At 48.3% G+C, this 19,097-nt stretch overlaps 1 protein-coding gene across 1 annotated transcript in view; it reads right to left on the bottom strand.

Annotated features, from left to right (window-relative positions):
* The window catches only part of GALNT18 (polypeptide N-acetylgalactosaminyltransferase 18), a 328,258-nt gene that overhangs the window by 137,763 nt on the left and 171,398 nt on the right, over nt 1-19,097 (bottom strand). The window contains exons 2-3 of the mRNA XM_004593782.3: nt 14,284-14,476; nt 2,165-2,331 (exon numbers count right to left, since the gene is read on the bottom strand). Coding sequence (XP_004593839.2) covers nt 2,165-2,331; nt 14,284-14,476 — 360 coding nt within the window. The remainder of the gene's footprint in view (nt 1-2,164; nt 2,332-14,283; nt 14,477-19,097) is intronic.

The following is a 19,097-nucleotide window of genomic DNA, read 5'->3' as shown; positions in this document are numbered from 1 at the left end:
TCTTTGTTTTATTCATTTATGTGTCTTAGAGGGAGGGAGGGAGGGAGAGAGAGAGAGAGAGGAAGAGAGAGAGAGAGAGAGAGAGAGAGAGAATGAGGTAGGAAGAGGAGAGATAGAGAAAGCAAAGAACAGAAAAGCGAACCTTTTTGTTTTGTTTTGTTTTACTGTCCAAATGCACATGGTGGCCAGGATGGGCCACAGATAAAACCCCAAACTGGAAACCAATCTGGAAAGAATTAAATGACTTGAGTTTGTCACTGCTGCCTCTGAGGGAGGCACACCCTAGGGGCCAGCAGACAATAGTGCAAGTGTTTGGACTCCTGCTACCCACATGACTCTAGCCCCCTGACTGCTTCTGGTCCTGCTGCATTGTTCTCCTCATCCACTTCCCTTTTTCAATATGTTCCTAGCTCCAGCCAGTATCACAGAGCAGGATCAGAGCTCTTCATTGCCCAGCTTAAAATACATCATTCCTTTGATTCAAGTTCTTAATGCTTATGACCTTTTACTAATTAAAGGTCAAATGTGCTAAATTCAGGTATGAAATCCTTTACATATGACTCACATTCTTTATCTAAATTTCTCAAATTCAGTATTTGCTTTTGCTTCTTTTCCACCTGGATAAAGGCAAGTGTCATCCTTAAGGCCACACCATGGAGAAGATGGAAGGCTTCAGAATTTATTTCTCCCAATGTTTCATCCTCTCCTCGCTTGTGAATACGAGGAATGGCAACAGAATTGGACCCAGATGCCTCTTGTTGGGGGATGCCCTTAACCTTGGAAGGCTGGCTGTTCCATCCCTTGCCTCCTTACAACATAGTGGGTGAGTGGAGAGGTGTGGTTGGTGGAACAGATGGGTAGGGTTCTGCAAATATTTGGATCAGTCATTGGGAACTGAGAGGTTTCCAAGGTATCCAATGCCTGAGTCCCAGACAAGGTGATGGCAGGTGGCCATTAAAAGTAGAGGCTGGACTTCAAGCTTCCTCGTGATAAACAATCTCTTCCAAACATCTTGCCTCCTTGCTGTCAGCCTTGGTCCAGTTCATCCCCTGGGTGCCCACAGAATAGGGATAAGTGGTTTGTGAGCACTGCCTTTTGGAAAACTCTAAATCCTTGTCACTGCACTGCTCCTACACTTCTTAACTCCCATACAATGATAAAAACGCAAAAGAAAATTCATTGGCAGAGATTAAATGCACTTCAATTATCTGATATGATTCAGTTTCAATTGATAACAAATCACAAATTGCCCATCTCATTACAGCAACTGATTCACTTGGAAATTTACTACCTGACAATGAAAGGAGCTCCAAAGAGAACACTGGCTGGAGATCCAGCAGTCTATTTTTAAAAATCATTCATTATCAGGAGCATATCCATTTACATGGTCTGGTCAAAGGGACTGGCTTTTAAGCTTTCTTAGTGCATGGTCTTTCAGTTTGGAGACTACCGTGGGAATGCTCTTTGCAGGGATGGGAAGAATCAGGGCTCATGGTAGGTACCAAAGGAAATGGACCACTGTCGTGGCTAAAGAAGGAGCTAACAATGTGAAAATGTCAGAAGGTGTTGCAGGCCACTCCAGATCTTGCTAAGTATGAGTGAAACAAGGAATTAGGGATTCTGGCACTGAGGCTACACGTTCAGCAGATAGATCTGTTGTTATCTCAGGTGACACATCCATTATCATCTGCACCATCAACAAAACACCACCTGCAAGATTCCTCCCCCAACCAGCATCATCACCACTGCAGAGACATCACCTATACCATCCATCCCCTCTACTACTTTCACTAACACTGCAAAGACACCAAGGAACAATCTGCCTGGCAGAAGTCATACAACGCCTCTGAGCGAAACGATGCTTCCTAAAGAATTCACTGCCAAGTTCATGGAACATTCGGTGGGAGAGGAGGTCAAGACTTTTTATCTTGAGGGATACTGGAGGACAGTACAGTCAGCCAATGCAGAGTAAACTGAGGTCCTGCCGCTCCCCCACCCCCACCCTGGGACACAGGGAGAGTCCACCTATTGGAGTGGACCCACTGGAGCAGTGGCTATTTGACTCTCCCACCTCTGGAATGATACCACTGAGAAGGAGCAGCCCTGGAGAAACAATGATTTCAGGCAGGGATCAGGGGCAGGGCCTCAGGAGCTAGGTGCTCACCATTACTGCTGTTGTCGTCCACCAGGATGATCTCCTTGAGCAAGTGCGCAGGCGTGCGCTCGATAGCGGAGTGGATGGAGCGCAGCAGCACCGAGAGTGCCTCATTGACAAAGATGAACACGATGCTCACCTCTGGCAGGCTGGCAGGAAACGAGAGGTTGCGGCACCTGGAGAGAAGGAGGGCTCAGCTCTGAGATCTGCCAGCAACTTGGCTGCAGTCACCCTGGGTACCACCCTGCTCCCACCCCCATTTTGCCCTGGATTTGCAGGAGGTCTCAAGAATCCAGACTGTTTGCTGAATGTGCAGCAGGGAGGTCCACACAGCTGAAACCAGTGTGATCTGCAACTAAGTGTGAATTTCCCAGCAGTTCTCACGACTGAATAGTTTTACCATAAACTCCTTGTGCAGCACACAGCACTGGGCATGGAGTCTCTTCATGTCTGCTCGAAGAATGATTTGATGCTTCTAGACCAACAGGATGGAAAAGTTAACCAAAAGAAAGTCTCAGTGTTTCTAATTGGCAACCAACACACCCAGGAGAAGCCAGTCTCCAGGTCAGCAGCCTCAGAAGGGAAACAGGTGATATCTGGTGCCCAAACCCACTCCTTCACTCTCAAAGGCACACTGCCTGGGCCCTCCTCTCCCTCATTCATACAGGGATCCAGCCTCCAGAATAGGACCATAGCTACTGCCAGTTGTAGCACAAGTGATGGAAGGATCCAGGATGAGGACATGAAGATTCAAACAGCTTACATCCCCACCCCCTGGCTCACTCATCTCTGGTCCCCTGAATGCTCCCAGGGTGCCTCCCCAAAAGACAAAAGGTCAAGGAGAAGGCTGTTCTGACTTTATCGAGCCTGACTGACACAGGAACTCACTCAGAAATCTCCCACTGAAGGACTGTAGGACTATAGGGTGATCACACAAGACCCCAGAAGAGGCCAGACACTGTGAAACCCCAGTTTCCCTGACAAGTGCTGCCTTCTTATAGTGATGAAGGGATGGGGCAGCCAGCACAGCCCTGACCCAGGCCCTACCACCTGCACAAGAGGCTGTAGGAAATTGATGGCCCATGACCTAGCTCCATTGCTCCTAAGTGCGAGATGCGGTGATGTTAGAATGTGCAGCAATGAACACAATAGCACAGTGCCTGAGCTTGCTGGTAATTAAAGTGCTTCAGGATAGCAATGGGCCTGCTCTCCCTTAATGAGGAATGCTGCAGGGGGACCAACACCGAGCAATTGGGAGAAATCGCCATGGGGCCCCAGCTTGCTTAAGAGCAGGAGATTAATAAACAGAAGTCATCATCACTATGGTTACCAGAAACGTACAGAAACTTCTCCCATTCTATTTCCAACTCTCCTTTTCTCTCACCAGAGGGAAGGAGGGGGAAGCAAAAGCATTGAGCCATTTCCCAAATTTACAATTTTAATAAAATCATCAAGTTAACACACTGGCATAGAGTGTGCTCATGCCTAGCCTCAATGGGACAAATACTTAGTGAGCTGCTTCTATTGGGTTGGTATCATTGTTGGTGCTGGGAACCTAGCAGGAGATAGGCAGAGTTCCCGTCCAGGTGGAGCTTCTGCTCCAACCAGAAAGACAGATGGACACAGAAGTAAATGAATGAGGCACTGTATGTTGAGCAAAGCAGACTCAGAGGACTGTAGAAACACGCTGGCAGCTAAGAGGAGTCTTCAGGAAGTGGGCAACATAAATGGCGCCAATGGGTGACTTGTGCAGAGGCCCTGTGGGGCTGCAGACAAGGGACCCATACATGCAACTGCAGGGAAAGCATGAAGGGATGGGGAAGTGGGAGGAGCGCTTCAGTCAAGGAGGATGACCACAGAAGCTCATCGGACCCTTTCAAAAACATTTGCTGCTGCTGCCATTGTCAATACACTTTTCCTGACCTTGGTTAAAAGGCTTGCTGTTGACTAGGTGCTCTAAGTAGTACTTCTCTGTAAAGATAGGGCCTAGTAGCTGGACTTCTGCCAGGCAACAGGAGCAGAGCTGGGCTGAGATTCCTGCACAGACCATTTGCTAATAGCCAAACAAAGAGCATATGGTCTTGTTCCTTTTATACCCAAGTGTAACTGTGCTGAAGAAGGCCAGCATACTAGGGTGAGCTGGCTGTCCTCCCTGCAAAGCCACTCTCATTGAAGGCTGTGGCCCTTGGTCTCTATATGAGTTTGGGGGTTTTCTCCAAGCTCTCAAAAGCCCCATGCTCTGAAGTTCCTGGTGCTGTACAGGTATTCTTTAGAGTCAAGTGTCACCTGCCCGCCCCCGTTGTCACCACCTCTGAGTTCTGACCGGAACCACCTGGCCTCCACCTTCCATGCAGAACAGGTTTCTCCTCTCCCAGCAAGCAGCCACAATGACCTGATTTGCTGGCTTCTGCAAGCCTGGTGATCCTTCTCCAAGTGCAACTGAAATGTTCTATTTGCTTCAGCTTCCACTCTGCCAATTACTATTGTCATTGGGAAGATTTATGAATTGCAGGTTTTTAATCTGAAGACTCCTTGGCATATAACTGAACACCTGGGCTACTGTATCGTCATCACACGTGTGATGATCTGCTCCCCTCTACTCTCATGCAGCTCCTTGAGATGGGTGATCCCACTCACTACTCACCTTAGCCCAGGGTATGGCATATAGTAGGAACTCATCTAACCGGAAGTGAGTTTGGCTGAGCAGAGAAGTGCGGGTAAGTTGGATAAGAAAGGCCAGGCAGGCTGGCTTAAGGAGACAGAACTGGAGAGGGAATGAAGGCACTCAGGCACCAGTTCCAATCCTGCTCTTTGCAAAGAGTGACATGAACCACTCCCTTCCCCTCTTTGCTTGTCTTCATCAGAGAAGGGGATCTAGGAAGAAGTCAACAGGTTTAGGGTCTTCTATCCCACAGCCCTTTAGGGATCAAGCTCATCAGCCTTCTTCCCTCCCAACTAGCACCTTGTCATCACTAAATGCTCTTCCATGACAGGACAACCATCCCAGCTTAGCTTAACCAAGATCTTTCCCATTTAGCACCAACAAAGCTATGGTAACTGGCCCACCAACTTCCCCAGGGCAAGAACTGGCCTTATAGCTTCTTGCCATGCCATTGCGACTCATTGAATGAGTTCTCCTGAAAGTTCCCCAACCCACACATCCACACCATGTCAATACATGGCCACAGTTCCTATCTTCACCTCAATGTTGAAGCAAGGGACTAGAGTTGTGAAACAACAAGTTAAGCCACCACATGCAACATTGGGAACACGGATTTGATTCCTAGCCATTCTGTTGTCCATTTAACAACACCCTGTTAATGTGGCTTGGAAAGCAGCAGCAGATGGCTCAAGGACTTTAGATCCCTGCCACCCATGTGGAAGCCCTGAGTGGAGTTACAGCATATTGGATTTAGCCTGGCCTAGCCTGAACCCAGCCCTGGCCACTGAGGCATTTGGGGAGTGAACCAAAGAATGGAATATCTCTTTATGTGTTTCTCTCACTCTCCTCTCTGTATCACTCTGCCTTTCCTATATACACATACATTGTAAATTGAAGCACAGATTACATTGCTGAGACAAGGAGGCCAAGAGTGGGAAGAACACACCCGAGTAAGATGTATGTGCACTTGTCAGGCTAAGCAGCTCAGGACAGTCACTGGACTGCAGCCTTTGTCCTGCAGCAGGAATGCCTCCAGTACTGCCAAGGAGTGCTGCCACTCTGGAGTCCACTACTTGCTTCACCTGCAAGACCGGTGCTAGGCACGTAGACTTCACCACTTGCAAGTGCATCATTGACACATTCTCTCATCCACACTCAGGTCCTCAGCATGTGGCCACCAGCTGCTCTGCTCCATACCCCAACTCTACTTCTCCCAGAGCCATACAGCCACCTGCCCTGCATAGCTGCCTCTACACCTGTGCTTTTCCATGGGTTTCTGTGGAGAGGGTTGATTGATGTGGAGTCCCAATGAGCTCTGCAGGCACAATGAGCCCTTCTCTGAGCTCCCTGAAAATACTTCACTGTACAAGGCTGATCCCTTACTCATTTTCTGAAGAGGCACACCCTCCTGTAAAATTCAGCCATAAACATTTTCTTCTTACTTTTATTCTTGGTCAAAGACAAGCCATTTTTCCCTGGAGATACATACACACACACACACACACACACACACACACACACACTTTCTTCGGGGGGAAGGACAAGGCTGTCTGCCAAGCTGGAACTGATGGCCACACTAAACCCTGCTCACAGAATGGGACACAGAAGGAGCAGGGTGGGATAGGGTGCATCAGCACAGCCTCCCTGCGGAGCTCCCTCAGGTTGTCACAGGTTGTTAAGGAGGCAAGGTTTTATCCAGAGCATCAAAACCATTTCCCGCCAGAGGAAGGAGAGCCAGGGAGGACCATGTGAGGCCATGCTGGGCTCCTGCCCAGGAAGTAGCCTGACACCAGCAGGTGCATTCTGTATCTCCCACCTGGCTTGGCAGGGCCTCCCCACCCTTGGGCCTCGACAAGTCTATGGGTCTGAATCCATCAGAGCAGATGACTGACAGAGGCTGCTGGGCAGGCATTTTCCAGAATGAAAAGCAAAGTAGATCATGAACTGGGGTGTTTGCCAGGATACACTGGGAGCACAGACTAACTGTTTCAGGGTCCCAGGTCTGCATAGGAGGGACTTACCTGGAAGAACCAGGTGAGGTGACACGACTGGGTTGTCATTCCTTGAGGGCATCCTCCTAGCTCCTATTCTTGCCAAGCTTTGACCTTTCCCTCCCAGCTAAGGTCAGCACATACATGGGTTCAGGTGTACATTAACCACCTGGAGAATAAAGCCAGGGCAACAGTGTGGTCTCAGCATGAGCAATGTCTTCCTCACCCTTTGTGGCTGCTGGTATCCTCACTCCAGCCTTTCATCTTCTCTCCTGAGCCCTCAAGACTGGCAGGATTCCCTGTTCTCACCTAAGTACACTTCCAGCTTTTTCTACCCCTTTCTTGGTTAGAGAGACTGCCAGGCCTGTTAGCTTCCAGCTGGCAGGCCTGAATGAAACCCAGGATGAGGGCAATGTGTGGATTCCCATGGACCATGAGGCCCAGGAAGATTTCTCCCCACCTACGGCTGTGGTTATTTCCACAGCTTCCACAGCAAAGGGACTTTATCATGCTTCATACACTCAGTACTCAGGGATTCCACGCAGAATCCTTAAAATGGTAATAGTAAAATGTTCCAGGAACTGAGTATTTACAGTAGCCCTCAAGCCATGATAAGAGATATACAGATACTTTTACTCTTTTACCTTCCTGTGAGCCTATAAGGTAAATATGATTAAGCCCAGTTTACAGTGGAGGCAAATAGGGTTGCCTTAAACTTACCCTGCTAAATGATAGTCTCCATCTTCCTTCCCATTACCCCCAGGCATGTGCGTGGCAAACAGTGGTGGTGTTACTGGAAACCCAGAGACCCAGCACCAGGGGGTGGAAGACAAAAAGGAGGACTTGTTTCTGAACTGCTAATTCTGAGAGTCAAAAGGGGGAGGATCTCTTGCGTCTAGCACGATGGCATGGACACATGTGTTCAACTGAACACTAAAGCCAGCCTAGAGCTGCCCTCCTGCTATGCTGCTGCCTTTGAGATAAACAATCCCAGTGACCGTATGAGCGTTGCTATATCTCCTGCCCTGCAGTCTTGCCAAATGGGCCACACCTGACGGGACAACAGGCTGACTCCTGAGCCAAGGTATGTCTCCCTGTGCTGGTCCTCAGCCTCCTAGGCAGCCCAGCACAAGGTCTGACAATGCTGAAACTGGCCAGCAATTCCACCACGATCTTTCTCCAGGGGAGGCTGAGCATGAGGCATCCTAAAAAGGCAACAAATGGGAGCCCAGAGTAGCAGAACTAATGGATGAGAGGAAGCATGGTCAATGAAGACCAATGCCAGTAGGATACACATGTGGATAAGAATGTGAACCAGTGTTAGAGACGGCAGAAGAGGAACCAAGAGGATGGCCAACTTCAGCCACAGGATGTCCAGAACCATTGGTTTCTGATTATGATTATGGTTTTGTGTTGGCCTGCAAACCCTCCCCACACACCTGCCACCACCTGCCTAGATCCAAGTCCTCATGAAAGCCAGCAGACTCACTTTACCTCCTGAGCTGGAATCAGATCCGCCATGAGATTCCCACAGCCTCCCCTGCTTTCCTTTCATGTCATATATATGCTACCATCACATGTTTTCCTAACTGATTATTTAACAAGGTACATTGTTTCTCCTGGACTGTGAGCAGCAGGAGGTCAAGACCACGTCTGCACAGCGAGCACACCTAGTGCCTCACACAGTGTCCAGTCTAGAAGAAGGACTCAGAACACAGCAGGTGACAATGTCATACATGCTTTGAGTCAAGGAACAGCAGAAGGAGCTCAGCTCTGCAAGCAGACATTCCATCGTGACTGAATAGCAACAGAATCCCTGAGCTGTGCATCGCCTCCCTGCCTGATGGCAGCATTTAGACTGGGGTCATCACCCACCAGCCAGAGGGAAGAAGAGGGGATAGCAGTGGCAGAGAGCGGGGAGGTACTTAGTGTTGCCAGGGATTCAGCACCTGGCCCAGCTGTGGAAGAGGCAACTGACCTCGGCATCAAAGTTTTAATGTGAGAGAACTGGGCCGAACAGGACTTGGCACAGAAATTGCCAACAAACATCATTTAATGACCATCATCACTCAACTTTCACCTGGAGGCGGAGTTTCATAACCTCTCAGGTGACTACTCATGCTAGAGAAAGGCTCTACCATGTAAAGGTATGGATGGTCAGGAGGACACAGGGACAGGAATCATACAAAGCAAGTAACACATTGGTAGCAGGGAGAATACTTCCCCCCAAGACACTCCAGAGCCCCAGGGACTGTGGGATCCTGGGACTCACTGCCCAGCAGCCCAGGGAATGCAGGTCTCCTGGCTCAGGTGAAAAAGCCCTGCCAGGGACCTTGCACCTCTGTAGGGAGGGATATAGGATAAGTGGCTAGGCCTGTGACAACCAGAACTGAGCAATGTGGGATGGAGCAGAACTGCTTGGGCAGAAGACAAGTGCCATGGGACAACAGGGCACCCTTGGTTTCTAGCAGGACCTAGCCCAGGGCACAGCCTGTCATGCAATTTTGGGGCAGGGGGAGAAGTTGTTCTCTGGGGTTCCTGAGCTGCTTAGTCCTACAGTGCCTACTCTGTCCACTTCTAGACAGATGCTTTGCCTCATGTGCTCCTGGTCATCCAGTCCTTCAGTGCAAGTCATGATCACTGCCCAACTCATCTCTTATATGTTTGTTTTTAAAAGTTTGAAAGGCAGGAAGTTGGGGTTTGTGATAAAGAAAGAGAAAGAGAGATCATTCATCTGCTGGTTCACTCCCCAGGTATCTACAAAAGCCAGGCCTGAGCCAGGCTGAACCCTTAAGCTAGGAACTTATCCAGGCTCCCCACATGGGTGGCAGGGGCCCAAGCCCTTGGGTCACCCTTCACTGCCTTCTCAGGCACTTCAGTAGGAAGCTGGATCAGAAGCATGCAGTGGCCAGGATTCAGACATGGGATGGATGCATTGTGAGAAAGGACTTAACCACAAGGTTAGCAAATCAGAGACACAGGCCATAAAAGACCTAAGAATTACTCAGAAGTCCCTTTATGTCAGGTACTATTACATAAGGTCTACATTTACCACACATTCATTCCTTCTGCTAACTTCCTAGTTTCTAGATAGGAAAACTAGGGCGCAGAAGGGCTAGGTAACTTGATGGAAGTCATCCAGCTTATAAATGAAAGAACTGACTTTGTAATACAGGGAACTGGGTTTTATCTATTTCATTCTTCTGCATAATCCAAGCAGAAACTTCACATGCTTATCACATTACTTGGTTTCTCTCCTGGGTTCTCATTCTTTAAATACCCCGTGTCCTCTATATTCATTCATAAACTCCAATGTTGGAGCTGTGATCTGAGTGGCAGAATAGAACAAAACCACCACGTACTATAACTCTACTAAAAGCTCAAGATTCCCTTTCCTTTAAGAACAACATAGAGCATCTTCCTTATTTTATAATGGAGGCTTTCAATGGGATACAGTGAATTACGTTACTGCCTGCCATGCCGACAAGCTATATCAGAGCATAGGTTTAAGTGCCAGCTATCCTGATCCAGCTCCCTGTAATGCTCCCTGAGAATAGCAGAAGATGACTCAAGTACCTGGGACCCAGCACTCATGCGGAAGACCTGGATGAAGTTCTAGATAATGGGCTTTATAACCATCTGGGAAGGGAATTATTGAATGAAAGATCTCTTTTTCTTCCTTTTTTCTCTTTCCTTCTCTTTCTCCTTACTTCTTCCCTTTTTTTCTCTCATTTACTTCTCTGTTACTTTTTCAAATGAATAAAATAATTTTTAAAAACCCATAATACTATTAGCCCACAGTGAGCTTATCATGAACAATCCCTACAAGTATTTCTCAGAGAGCTTTGGAGAGCATTTCCTCCTGCACGGAGTATGTGCTGTGGGTATTTTAAGTGCAGCACGGACTCACCACCATGGATGTGTCCTTTACATCTTTGTCCTGAAGCTGTTTTCACGTAGGACACATCATTCCTAAGCCCCTGGGTCTTCTTTGCAGAACCAAGACTCCAAACTAAAGAAGCCCACCTGCGCAGGGCTGGCCAAGGTGATGAGACAGTGCGCTGGAATCCCAAGACCCAGAGGGGAAAAAAAACCCAGCTTTGCCACATAACACCTATGGGAACCTCAATGAGTTTTGACCTTGCATACAGTTTTTTTTTCCATATGAAACAGGAAAATAGAAGCTACTTGAGAGAGGCATAATGTGAAGTCAAATGAAGAAAAGCATTCACACAGCATCTGGCACAGTGACGTGAGCAGGAGCTGCTTAAGGTGCCAACCATTAGCTGGACAGTCCAGCCGTGGTGGGTCTAGCTGCTACACTGGAGCTGCTTCCTGTTTCCCCCTGGATCAGCTACACAATCTGTGAGGCTCAGAGCTACAAGAAAATGTGGCATTCCTTATGCAAAAGTTGTCTAGAATATTAATAGAGCAAGAATAGAAAGCATTAAACCAGGCACAGAACCTTGGCAGCCACAGGGTCCTGTCCAACAGGTTTATACTGTATCGCTTTCCTAATGGGAATGTTGCTGCTCTAATAGATTACAAACTCAGCTGCTTAAGCAACACAAATGTATCATCTCAAGGCACTGGAAGTCAGAGGCCCAACACAGATCTCACCTAAAATCACAGTGGGTGTCCAAGGCTCTGGGCAGAACGTGGTTTCTGGCTTTCTCCAGTATGCAGCATGGGAGATGTCTAGCCCACAGCCATATAAGCCTCATGAAAGCTTTTGATATGATCCTGCCAAAGGCCACCACAGGTGGGACTCTAAATTCACCAAATCCAGAGTTGGTAGATTTATTTTATATAACTGATAACTATTGTATAACTCAGAAGCATGTTATAAATCTTCAAAAGGCTTCTGGTAGCACAAAGGTTCCCTATCCCCTACTCTAGAAGATGTCCTCCCCACTCCGCCCACCCCCCACCCTTTCCTGGTTTTCTTTTCCAAACCAGCAGCAGATGGTGATGTCTCTCTCAGGCTGCAGCTCCTTTGTTACCTTCTGGTGCCCTGGTGACTAGGCTGGGCCCACTCAAACCATCCAGGAAAACTGTCAAATTTCCTCCAACTAGTGACATTTACTCTCCTCAGCCATAATAGGGTCTGGTACATTTGCAATGTTGTGAACAAGGAAGCATACCTCCCACACCTACGAAGCCAGCCCTAAAGGCTCCCAGAAGCAGAGATCTCAGGAGCCTCTTGCGGGAATCTCATGCAGATGCAGAGTTCCAAGGCTTTGAGCCATCCTCAACTGCTTTCCCAGGCCACAAGCAGGGAGCTGGATGGGAAGCAGGACTGCTGGGATTAGAACTGGCATCCATATGGGATCCCGGCATGTTCAAGGCAAGGACTTTAGCCACTAGGCTATGGTGCCAGGCCAATGGGCTTATTTGAATGGGAGCAGTTACGCCATGTGCCAGCACTGGAGCCCTTCACCCTGCATGGAGGAAGCATCCTGCAGCTGGGAGGGCAGGAAGGATTCTCAAGGGCAGAGTTCTGCAGCATTCTACTGAGCTACTGGAGAGCAGTGAGAGTCAGGCTCCCCCTGGCTCTGCACCCAGCTGCCCGGTCCTGGGGACTTCCAAGTCCTGCCTCCTCTCTCCCCAGGGCAAGGTGATTTCTGTCCACTGCTCTTCCTAGACAGAAACACCAGACTTCTGATGTAAGGCAGAGAACTGTCTTTTCACTTTGCCAGCAGGGTCTGGACAATGGACAGTTCGTCTTTGCGTGTGGATGGGAAAGTGGTACTTCAGCTCACTTAGCTTCCCATTATGAGTACCCATTTTATACGAGGGGAAACAGGTGTGGGGTAATTGTGTAACCTGCCCAGGGTTGCTCATGGTGGAACTGGGGTGTGCAACCTTGGCAATGTGACAATGCATGCATGTGCAGATGCCTCCGGGAAGCCCTCCCTGCTCCTGCCCACCCTTGTCCTCTTCAGTCCTCTCCCAACACAGCCGTCAGAGCACACTGTCCATCTGCTCAGACCTTCCCCCCACTGAGCCTCTCCCCACAGACACCTCGTCCACGAAGCCCTAGTCGGATGATGCTCCACCTGGCTGCACACTAGAATCACTCAGGGACTGTGGACAGTGCTGATGCTGAGTGTACCCTTAATAACTCTTTTTTAATTGGCCTGAATGTGGCAGCCTGGTTTTGAAACCCCCTGAGTCAAATGAACAGCCAAGGTACAGAATGTCTGCCCTACTCCATCTGCTTCCCACTGTCCCCCAGGCTGATCTCCAATGGCCTCCCCCTGGTTCCAGCCACAAGGACCCTCTTTCTCTTCTTCAAACCAGCCAAGCGTGCTTCTACCCCCAGGCCTTGCACATACCCGATTTTCTTTCTGGACATTTCTTCCCTTGAGTGCCAGGTGGCTTACTCCCTGACCTCCTCCAGGTCTTTGTTCAAAATCACCTTCTTTAGTGACACTTTCTCTCATCATGCCTAAAAATGTCCCCACCCCTACCCCAGCACAGACAGTCCCTGTCTGTCTGTCCTACTTCATGTTCAACATAGCACTCAGCACCTCCAAGCTTGCTCCATATTGGACTGGGCTATTTGTTTTTGCTATCTGTCCCCATCCAACCAGAATACAGGTTCTGCAGAGGCTGGGATTCTATTTTGCTCACTATTCTATCCCTCGACACAGACAATGCTAGCAGACAGTAAGTACTTAATAATTAATCGTTACATGAATACACATTCGTCTCTCCGTTTGTAGATCCTCAACTGTGCTCTTTTTCTTATATTCCAGTTAGGTTCTCCCCAGGGCCAGCAACAACCAGGCCCAGTTATTCAGCACATGTCAGGCACTCCATAAATGTTTTGGAGACACCTAGAACTCTTCTTTGTAAAACACAGCCTCTGAATCTGGTACCAAGATCTTTTGCAAAGACTCCAGATAGGCACTCACACTGCCAGCTGCAATTTCAAGAAAATTTTTAAAATCAAGAGGAAGAGGGAGAAAGCAGACATGGGTGAACTCAACAAAGTTAATGAGATTTTTCTCGGCTATGGCACGTGCTCACATTTTTAATAATTAGGAGTAATAAAAATTCTAAGTGACCCTTAAAGGAACATCATTGTGTGACAGAGACAGAAGCGAACACAGCCATCTCTGTCAGTGTAATGGCTTGTTAGCCCAGGAAGACGGATATACTCTCAAAAACTAATTTACAGGGGGAAAAAATAGTTCATAAAAATGCAAGTAATTGGGTTAAAACGACATATGAACGGGAATGCCAGACTATTTTACTGCCCTTAAGGACTAAATTACGTTATTCATCTTGAAAATCTCTAACGGTAACAAGTCTTCCCTTACATAGCAACTGGGGAAACCAAGGCAGGGGTAGATGGGAGACTTGCCCAATGCAGGCTGAAAAGTTCAGACCCCAGGGCCCCAAGCCAGTCCAGGCCGCACTCTCCGTGGGCACAGCCTGACAAGAGCCCAGCCACCGACTCTGCTCACCCACTGGGTCTGAGATCAGGCAGGGGCCGGTCGAGGGGCAGGCGGTCACTGAGGTAGGCGTTGTAGCCATAGTACTGGAACTGCTTCAGGGCCACGCGGCGGCCTTCAGGGCTGAGCTCCTGGCCCCAGTGTGCAAACAGAGAGGAATCTGTGAAGGGCTCAGCTTCTGCCTCCTCAGGCTTGCCAGGAGCTTCTGGAGAAAGAAGTGACAAGAAGACAGAGGGTTAGAGTATACCCCTTGACAGACCATGCCTGTCCCTGCTCCTCCTCATACCCCTGGACAGACCATGACCACCTGCCCACCTCCTAACACCCTAGGACAGACCATGACCACCCCTTCCACTGCTCCTCACAATGGCTGTGGGCAAAGCGATGCTTTGGGAATGAAAGGAGTCTGGAATTTCTACTCCTCCCAAAGATTCCTTCATCCATAAATCCATCCATTCATCCATTTAATAAACATCAAGCACAGCAAAGGCAGAAGGATACTCAATGGGATTTGCTGAGTTTATGGACACAACCCTGACATCCCAGGGCATCAAGGCAGGAACCCCTTCCTGCAGGATCTGTTAGCTGCAGGGTGAAAATTGGCTTCAGCTTTGGTTTCCCAGACAGCAGCATTCCAGGCCCTTCCTGTCCTGGGCCTGCACCATACTAGGCCCCCCAGCTGGGGGCTACTACTCTGCCCAGTTCTTGCCAGCCCCAACTTCCACCTCCTGCCCATTGTCTGACTCCATGCAGGGCTTCTACCTGGCAGGAAGCAGCCTCTGCTGCTTCTAGACTCTCCCACCAGAAGAGGGATGCAGTGACACAGGAGGCCCTGATCATCAGACCCCAGGTGTATTTCACAGAAACAGCCCCTACCCATGTCAAGGACAGGTCCTGCTTTCCCAAGAAGAGAAAGGGGTAGGGTTCATTACCGGCCACAGAGTGGACACTTTGGAACCACAGTCATGGAAGCCATGCTCTATAGTATGCTTGTCATGACCATGACAAATGCCCCGTCTGTTTAGGCTGAAGTTCCCCAGGACTCTTTTTTAAAAATTTATTTATTTTTATTGGAAAAGCAGATATACAGAGAGGAAGATCTTCCATACACTGATTCACTCCCCAAGTGACCACAACAGCTAGAGCTAAGCCAATCCGAAGCCAGGAGCCTGGAGCTTCTTCCGGATCTCCCACATGGGTGCAGGGTCCCAAGGCTTTGGGCCATCCTTGACTGTTTTTCCAGGCCACAAGCAGGGAGTTATATGGGAAGTAGGGCCGTTGGAATTAAAACTGGCACCCATATGAGATTATGGTGCATGCAAGGCAAGAACGTTAGTCATTAGGCTATGGTGCGAGGCCCAACACAGGACTCTTTATACCCACCCAACCACAGGGATTTGTGAGGGTTACATAAAATAATGTATATAAAGAACTTCAGTCAGCATATGTCTCAGGAGAAGTGCATAATCCATGGTGATTGGGGTTATTACAGCAACAGAAGGTCATTTGCGACTCTCTTTTATAGTAGGAATACAAACAGATCTTGCTAGGATACAGGGTGACAGGCCAGGACTTTGGAATGAATTCCCTGTGACAGGTAGTCAGGTAAGCAATTCAAAGGTCAGAAACTGAGCACCTTGACAGAAATGTCCAAGACACTCAGACAACACTTTCCTTGCTCATAAACATGTGATCTCAGCAAGAGATGGAGCCAGGAGCCTGGGATGAGATAGGAACCAGAAGAAGCAGCAGGTCAGGGACGGGAGAGTGACCCTCAGGACACCTGCCAGTGTCCCCTCTGCTGTCCGCTGGAGCCCACGAGTGCATGGCACAGTTGAAGGTACAGGCTGCCAACAGATCTTCAAGGCCAAGGAGCTCAGAGGCACAGACACCACCTCTCCTCGGGACACTAGGCTGGAGATCTAGAAGAGAGGAGGCAGCCTGGCAACAGCCAGGGTCCCCCAATAGGGAAGAGGGTACTCTACGGTAGCTATCTTCTGTCACTTGGTGTGCCCAGAGGCTGTTATGCAGAGAGAGCATGCTGGTGACAGACATCTCAGTGTGAGAGAAGTCAAAAGATGTGTAGGGCAGGTGTTCAGGTTAGGAGTTAGTTCACCAGTGAGGACTCCGTGTCCCACCGTGGACTTCCTGGATTCAATTCCTGGCTCAGCTCCTGATTCTGGTACCTTGAGAGGCAGCGGTAATGGCTAACATCATGGAATTCCTGCCCTGCTCTGAAAGACCCAGATTGTTTCAGGCTTCAACCCGGCCTAATCTTGGCTATTGAGGAAATTTGGGGAATGAACCAGCATGTGAGAAAATTTGAAACACAAACAAAACACATAGCACTCCTAGGTGCTGGCTACATTCATTGGATGAATATACGTAAGGCCCGTCTCCTCTTGGGACCATCTGCTGCTGGTTGGGCATACACAAGTGACTCCCAGGCTCTGTTCCCCGCATTCCCATACCTCAGCTCAGCTTACCGCATGACACAGGAGCTACGATAACTCCCATTTTACAGGTAAAGGCACAGAGAAGATAAGAAACTTATCTGGGGTTCACATTGAAGGAAGTACAGTTGCTGGGATGCAGTCCTGGGAAACACCAGGCAGTGTCCCTAGAACCATGCTCTATGTCTGTATGTGGCAACTGGTTGGCATACACATTCATTTCACAGACAAACATGATATTGAAGAACCTGAGAGTTCTCTGCCTTTGTGATTTCTGCCTTAATTGCTTGGCTGGGGGTTATGTGTAGTCTCCAGTCTATGTGACACCAGGCAGGACACCTGGCAGATCACTTAGGCAGACCACTCCTCAGGAAGGAGGTCTCTGGTGTTTGATAAGATTCACTGCCCTATAGCTCATTAGTTTGTACCTTTCAAACCCACCAATAGAAGTCTGCTAAATTATGGCTGTATAATTAATAGCCTGAAAGGTATAAGAACACTGGGCTGTTCAACCGGGGGGGGGGGTTCTCTGCTTCTCTTTTGCCCTCCCTGCTGATGCTGCAGCAACCTCGGGTGCAGCTGCCCCTCTCCTGCCCAGCCCTGCTGGGCTCGGGGAGGTGGCTGGGAGACCTAGGCTAACCCGAATAAACCACCTTTATGCCTTAGCACTGACTTCAGACTTGATGATTTGCTGGGGATATCAAAATCCGGCACAACAATATCTCACCCTGGTTTCCGATTTTCCTTAGAGATATAAAGGGAAACTGAGTTGCATCAAGCAGTTTTGGACATAAACTGTGCATTCACTTCTGAGAGCAAAGCAAGTGTCCTCAGGATTGTGGTAGCCTGCTCCAGCTCCGTCCCAGAATGTGGGGTCTGCATGCTTCTTCTTCCCTACTAGGCATGCACAAAGGGAAGCACAGGCTGGAATGATCTTGAAGGTCCTTGTTATCTCTGAGAAGACATATGACTCATTCATTTGGAATGGGGGGGGCAGTAAAAATCTAAATCAGTGAACCAACTGAATCATATAATATTTAAAGGAAATGTAGTTTTATTGCTCTCAAATGCTCAAGTGGATATTACCAAGTAAAATGAGCTCAGTTAATGAAAAAAATTATGATTCACAATTAGGTCTGTGTTGCATAGTAATGGATTACAAACATATTTAAATCCTGGGTGACATGCAAACCTTTCTACTCAACGTGAGTACCAATGGCAATGAGGTTGAAACTAGTGGGTCCTGAAAATGAATGAGGTGCATGATTGAAGGAAGGAAGCAATATTAGTTCAGTTCCTGCCAAGAACCAAGTACTGTGTTCTCTAACCAAAGCTATCTGTCCTTGTCCAGCTGGGTGTGGGTGCCACAAGGCAAGAGCCATGTCTATCTTATTCTGGCTATATTTTTGGCTCCTGTCACTTTTAAATAAGTCAATTCATGATAAAGTCATAGCAGTGAGTATTTACACATGAGGAAATAAGTTGGAAAAGTTAAGGCACAAACGCAAAGTTACTCAGCTCATCAGAGAAAATTGACAAATCCGGCTTTCTCCAAACCCCATGTTCTTTACTCTGCACCACAGGTGTCGAATCATAGGCCAAGGGACAAATATGGCCCACCACTTACCTTTTTTCTTTTAAAGATTGATTTATTTTTGTTGGAAGGACATATTTACAGAGAAGGAGAGGCAGAGAGAAAAATATTCCATCCACTGGTTCACTCCCCTAGTGCCCACAATGGCAGAAGCTATGTTAACCTGATGCCAGGAGCTTTTTCTGGGTCTTCCACATGCATGCAGGGTCCCAAGGCTTTGGACCATCTTCTACTGCTTTCCCAGGTCACAAGCAGGGAGTTAGATGGGAAATGGAGCAGCCAGGACACAGAACTGGCACCCATATGGATCCTGGCATTAAGACATGCAGGATTAACTAGTTGGGCTATCATGATGTACCCCTACCACCAATCTTTGTAAATAAAACTTTATTGGAACACAGTTACATCCATTTGTTTGCATCTTATTCACGGCTGCTTTAGAGCCGCTTTAGAGCTGAGTAGTACGACAGACCATACAGCCCACAAAGCTGGACGACCTATCTGGCTCATTAGGAAAAACCTTTCCAAGTCTGCTCTACACATTGCCCGTGGCTTCCTTTGGGTCTGGAGGCCTTGTTACTGTGAATTCCATTTGTGTTTCCTTTCCAAAGAATCAATTAAGAACACTGGCTATGGAGTCAGAATCCAGTGGTTTATCCCTCAGCTGTATCACTTACTGATTGCCCTGAACTGGGTACTGCCCTACAAACCAAGAATACTTTCAGACCTCATAGGGCTCAGGATAGAGAAGCATCAGGCAATGCAAACAGGGGAAATGT

Source organism: Ochotona princeps, chromosome 4 (genome assembly GCF_030435755.1).
Source record: "Ochotona princeps isolate mOchPri1 chromosome 4, mOchPri1.hap1, whole genome shotgun sequence".
Taxonomy (NCBI): Eukaryota; Metazoa; Chordata; class Mammalia; order Lagomorpha; family Ochotonidae; genus Ochotona; species Ochotona princeps.
The sequence above is the reverse complement of the archived record's forward strand: the minus strand, read 5'-3'. Positions and strand labels throughout refer to the sequence as shown.